The 6144-nt window shown below is 52.6% G+C and overlaps 1 protein-coding gene across 1 annotated transcript; it reads left to right on the plus strand.

Annotated features, from left to right (window-relative positions):
• Window positions 1-2242: 2242 nt before the first annotated feature.
• LOC134444394 (uncharacterized) lies at window positions 2243-5838 on the plus strand. Its single transcript, XM_063193721.1, has 2 exons — window positions 2243-2277; window positions 4545-5838. The coding sequence occupies exons 1-2, from the start codon at window positions 2243-2245 to the stop codon at window positions 5836-5838; spliced, it is 1329 nt and encodes a 442-aa protein (XP_063049791.1).
• Window positions 5839-6144: the final 306 nt, after the last annotated feature.

The following is a 6144-nucleotide window of genomic DNA, read 5'->3' on the forward strand; positions in this document are numbered from 1 at the left end:
AGGCAACGTCATTGACACAAACTAGACTGACAGTTGGTCGTGTTGGTGATATCTGCGGCCACCATGTTACTCCAGATTTTACTCCAGACTTTGCATAACAAATTAACTGTATTGCTGTACTGGCAACGCATAGTGCAAGCAAGTTTGTCCGCTAAATGCATTTACAACGAGGGCTCTCATAACTTTTCAACCAGGGCAAAGAAAGCGTCTTTCTGCACGGGCGCTCTCTGTATTTTGAGCTCGTGCTGTTGCTATGGTTATCCAAGCGTCTGCAGGGGGAAAAAATGCTGACAGAAGCGGCTGCCTCTCGTTTTAAAACACAGCTGATCAACACACTCCTGACATTTACTTTCAGTAAAGTACTTCAAATAAATTGTAGGCTATGCACATCATGCATGCATGAAAAAAGATGAAATAAATACAGACTACATCAACGGAGGGATTGTCTATCGTATAGCCTACTCTACTGTCTCTGATACAACGTTAAATTAGTTGTTCTGATGACTCCTTTATCGGAGTGGGGATGTAGGTGTAATGAAATGCGAAAATCCTTCCCAAAACATCTTGTTTTAGAACTAAAACTGTTTTTGGTAGCCGAGTTAGTCGAGGTAAGATGGCAGCGCAGCTTCCTCATTCCAGCCTGCTGTTTAGAATGACACGAAGTCTGGGAGTGACACGAAGGCGGGGAGTCAGCCAGTTGAAGCCACGGGTACTGCGCAAGGACGCTAGGTTAGATAGTTAAGGGGCGGGGTTGTCCGGCCGAAGTCCGGACAGGTGGTCACCCTAGTGTGTGTGTGTGTGTGTTTGTGTGTGTGTGCGTGTGTGTGTGTGTGTGTGTGTGTGTGTGTGTGTGTGTGTGTGTGTTTGCATTTGTGAGGGATTGGCACATGAAACTGACCAGATTTCACGTTGACGTTTGCCCCACTCCCCTCACCCATTATCAATCGAGCATAACCCACGTGGTTTATTGCATGGTTTATTGCTTAAGTGTTGGTGTAGTGTGGTGTAGTCTAGTGTAGTGTAGTAGGCTTTAGGTGTGATGGTGTAGTGTAGTGTAGTAGACTTTAGGTGTGATGGTGTAGTGTAGTGTAGTGTAGTACACTTTAGGCTTTGAAGTGAGTGGGGGCCATCCTCAAATCCCCATGCAGGTTAAGTTGGCACTTCTCCACCTTGTAAGCCCATCAGCCATCAACCAGGCCCTCATGTCTCTACTGGGCCCTCATGTCTCCACCAGACCCTCATGTCTCCACCCCTCATGTCTCCACCAAATGCCATCAGACCTATATTTGCTATGTAGTGCAGATAGCCAGAGAGGGGGAGTTGGCCAGAGAGGGGGAGTTGGCATGACCCACGATGGCTATCCAACGGAAAGTTCAGTTTAGTGTGAAAAAAATACAGGAGGAGTGTTTTTTGGGCTATGTCTCAAATCACGCACTTGTGTCAGTGCACTGGCAGTTAGTGCACAGTGCACACAGTGCACTGAGGTCTTCAGTGCATAGTGTCGTGGAAAAAATTGAGCACTATACACAGTGCCCTGACTGGAAGTGACGGCTGAGCATGGCATTAGCTCGCCAAAATATCAGTTGGCTACCGTTTACAATGCACAGCGCCTGGTGCTTGTTTTTCCATTTCCTTCACCCCAAAGGACAACAATCACACATACAATACAAGGTTGGTGTCCCATTAACATTACTTGCAGAATTAGGAGACTGTTGACCAAACTCTTCTACTGAACTGAATGTCACATTTCCTCTGTGTCATTGTTAACATGGCCGCCGTTTAGTGCGTGCAGTGTCCATCATTCAAGCACTGCATTTGTCCGCCATTGTTAGGGGATCATCCTGGCACTTTCAGTGCCCTGGCTCAACCGAACTCTTCAGCGTGAGCGCCCTAGGCACTGAAAAACAGTGCCCGAAGTGCAAAAGTGCGTGATGTGAGACACACCCTGGGAGAGATTTCCATCCACTTCTGTTAGCTTGGGTCTCTACATTGAGAGAGCTGAATGCTTTCCAAGCGCACATACTGTATAAAGCTGGCTAAGCTTGATGAATGCATGATAAATGTTGTTTATATATAAACGTAGTTCTGGAGGAAGTCCGCGAGTGATTGACAGGTGTCATTACTTGCGCCCGCCTTCGCGCATATTTAAATCCCTCCTTCCCTCTTTCACCTGTCATGCGCGAAGGCCGTCTGAATTGTAGTCACTCCGCATCTATCATCGTCATGGAAGAAATCGACCTCTATGCTTCCTCCAACGAGCTGGATGACATCGAAGCCGTGATCCCCGAGACTCCTCAACCCCCGCTCCGACCTCGCACGCGCGCTTCATCGTTTAATAACCTGCCAACTGCCCGGGACGTTCCAGCCGCTGCCGCTCCAAACACCTTACCCCGCGCCAGCAGACCAGCCACCCGTCAAACACCGCCTCCCACTGGGCCCCGTAGGCGCTCCTCTCCCGCTCCCCAGAGAGGCTCTCAACGCTTGGCCGCGTCACCCCTCTCGACACCTAGGAACCGCCGAGGGCGCAACAGCGATGATCCCATCCATTGGACGGTGGCTCGTATCCGTAGCACGCTCCACTCTCGCGGGGTACCCTTCCATCGCTCTGATCGCAAATTCCACCTCCTTCGCCTGCTGGCAGATTCTGAACCTGGCGCCCAGCCTAACACCAGCCGCCGGGACAACCCGGAAGAACCCAGCAGAACGACTACAGCCTTCGCTTCCGATGCTCTGACGACACAGAGTCCTAGCGCGCGTCGCGCTAGAGGGAAACGTCCCGCGAGCCAGGCAGTCGAATACAACGAAGCTCAGCCATGCACCTCCACTGTCTCTCGAGCCATGCTAGCCGCGCACCAGCCCTCTCGGCGTCGGAGCGGCCGACATTTGCCACCAAGGGCACATGCGCCTTATCCTCTTCCCCGCCCTCAACCTACGGCCATGATCCCATCTCAGGCCCTTCTCCAGTCGGCTCCGGCCTTCCATGCATATACCTCCGGACCCCAGACAGCATCTGTGGCGACCGCGTCGCTACTCCCCCATCCCCCCCTTTCCCTCCCCTCCCCTGCCCCCATCCCATTGGCACCCGTGCCAACTGCTCCTTCTTTCCTTCCCCATCACCTGCGCGATGCTGAAACGGGTCCACTGCAGTTCGGGGCGCAATCCGGTTCCACCATGCGCCCAGACCAAATGCACACCAGATCGCAGGCGGCTCCGATAGCGACCGCGTCGCAACTCCCCCCTCCCCCCTTTTCCTTCCCCCCTCCACCTCCCCCAACCGAGGCAGTCCTCGGTTGTCCCCCTCCGGTTGGCCCCGCGCCAACCGCTCCCACCCTACCCAACTTTACCTTTTCCCACCACCCCGGAGTGCCAGTGCCGGATCTGACAGGTCCCGCAGGACCTTTTTATTCAGCGGGCGCAGCCGCGCTGCACACCCGCAAGCCACCATATTCACTGAAGACCGCTACTCTTCTACCTCCTCCTCTCCACGCCGCCTCACTCGAACCACCGCCAGTCTCCGCTGACGTGAGGGACCTCATCCTTTCAGGTGCCGACGTAGACCTTTCCACACTCCTGCCCTCGCTGCCTACCCCCAGTCCTCACAGGGATATCGATTGCGGGGACGTCGTCGTATCCCTTAAAACATCTGGCCCAGCTGCTAAAATATTATCCTTTCCTGAGTTTGCGGTAGCATTTTCTCATTACACCGAAGTAGTATGCTCTGCCTTCCCCCTACGACGGGGGTAGCTCCACAGCTACCTGTCCATCATTGCAGGTTTGGCCACCTCATTCGGGGGCGCGCACTTTTACGCGTACCACCGGCAATTTTCAGCTAAATCCGCCGCCAGAGTAGCTATCTTTAATCAAATTCCGCATTGGGGAGCCCTCGATTTGGAGTTGTATAGCAAGGTGTTTTTAGGGGTAAAGCCGACCGTTTGCGCCCTATGCAACGGGCGTAGCCACGGTTCTAGTGAATGCCCACTGGTCGAGTCAGAGCGCCGCTCTAAATCCTACTCCAAGTCGACATCATCCGTGCCTCGCGCTCCCTCTGCGCCAGCCAGCGTAGCAGACGGGAGTTCGCTCTCCTGGAAAGGCCGCGAAGTGTGCAGGAGATTTAACGCCAATGCATGTATGGTTTCCACCTGCCGGTATCTCCACATCTGCTCCTATTGCGCGGGCGCCCATGCCCGGGCCATCTGTCCGGTTATGCGAAACGTTAATAAACAAGCTAGAAGCTACTTGTCCTCTCCTGTTGTCGTGCCTTTATTGCAATCAGAATTGGAATCTCACCCAAACCGCGAGTTTTGTGATTATCTAATTCACGGTCTAACACATGGTTTCCACCCTGGCGTCGTATCCCTACCATCCGAATCTTTCTCGTGCAAAAACCTCCAGTCGGCTCTGGCCGACCCCGACACAGTCTCGTCTCTCCTCCGTAAAGAAGTTGAAGCTGGGTTCATGATTGGTCCTTTGGATAAACCACCCTTTCCCGTCTATAGAGTAAATCCTATTGGCATCGCCACTCGCAAATACTCCGGCAAAAAGAGGCTAATAATTGATCTGTCTGCCCCCCACGGGAAAGCCGTCCCAAGTATCAACAGTCTGATTCCCCATGATGATTTTTCGTTACACTATCATTCGGTAGATGGCGCTGTACAATTGATAAAGGAGGCTGGCCCCCACTGTCAGCTGGCCAAAGCGGACATCACTTCTGCGTTTAAAGTCATGCCCCTGAACCCAGCCTTCTGGCACCTCTTCGGCGTTAGGTGGCATGGGAAACTGTATTTCGCTGTACGCCTCACCTTCGGCTGCCGTAGCAGCCCAAAGATTTTTGACACGCTTTCGGAGTCACTGTGTTGGATACTTCAAAATAACTACGACATTAAATTACTCGTGCACCTGCTAGACGATTTCTTAGTTGTCACCCCCACGTCTCAGCCTCCGGCCTCGGGTATCACCACACTATCTGAGGTATTCAAAAAACTGGGAATTCCCCTCTCCCCAGAGAAAACCGAAGGGCCGTCGACAAGGCTGGAATTCCTCGGTATCATCTTAGATACAGAAGAATTTGCAATGGCGCTTCCCAAAGAGAAGAAAGACAGAATTTCCGTGATTATCGAAACCTTCCTTATTGAGCCCTCCCACTCGAAACAGGAGCTCTTATCTCTTTTAGGCCACCTAAATTTCGCCATGCGTGTGATTCCCCAGGGTCGTCCTTTCATAGCTCACCTACTCTCCGCAGCTTCGGCCGTTCCGTCGCTCTCTGACACTGTTCACATCGACGCGCACGGTCTCGCGGACCTCAGGTTGTGGAAACTGTTTTTAGACGAATGGAATGGTTTATGTTTGTTTTACAATGACTGTGTTTTATCTCCAGAAGACCTGCAACTGTTTACTGACGCAGCCCCTTCAGTGGGGTTCGGGGGATACTACAACGGGCGCTGGTTCGCATCCACCTGGCCCCAGGCGTTCCTAAGAGGATGCGCAGACGCCCCATCATCGGCCGTGTTCGAGCTCTACCCCATAGTCCTTGCGGCTATAGTATGGGGAAAGGAGTGGCGCACTAGAAGCGTTCTCATCCATAGCGATAACGAGGCAGTCGTCAATGCCATCAACTCCACGCGCACCAAATCTCAAACAGTCTCCCCGTACCTTAGGCGCCTAGTATGGACCGCAGCTAGTTGCCAATTCATAATTCGAGCCGCACACATTCCCGGCCATCACAATCAGATCGCTGACTCTCTCTCTCGTTTCCAATTTCAGAAATTCAGATCCTTGGCACCAGATGCGGACGCGCTCCCCACGCGCCTCCCGAGATTTTCGGAGACCATCTTCCCGTGAACCACCCCCTGAGTTACCTGCAACCCATCACGACCGACCTAGTCATCCAAGCCCTCTCCCTCAATACCCTACAGTCCTATTGGACTGCCTGGTCCTGCTTCAAGCAGTTCCATGCGCAGCATTCTCTTCCCTTTCCTCGTTTCGACCCCGTCACCATATCCTCGTTCATTACGCACGCCCATACATTTCTCAAAATTAAGCCCGCGACGATCAAAGTCTATCTATCAGGTGTGCATTTCATGTACAAATTACTCAACGGCTCCGACTGCCCGTCTTTCTCTGACAGTCGAGTCTCGCTACTACTCA

The sequence above is a fragment of the Engraulis encrasicolus genome, unplaced genomic scaffold (genome assembly GCF_034702125.1).
Source record: "Engraulis encrasicolus isolate BLACKSEA-1 unplaced genomic scaffold, IST_EnEncr_1.0 scaffold_54_np1212, whole genome shotgun sequence".
Lineage (NCBI taxonomy): Eukaryota > Metazoa > Chordata > Actinopteri > Clupeiformes > Engraulidae > Engraulis > Engraulis encrasicolus.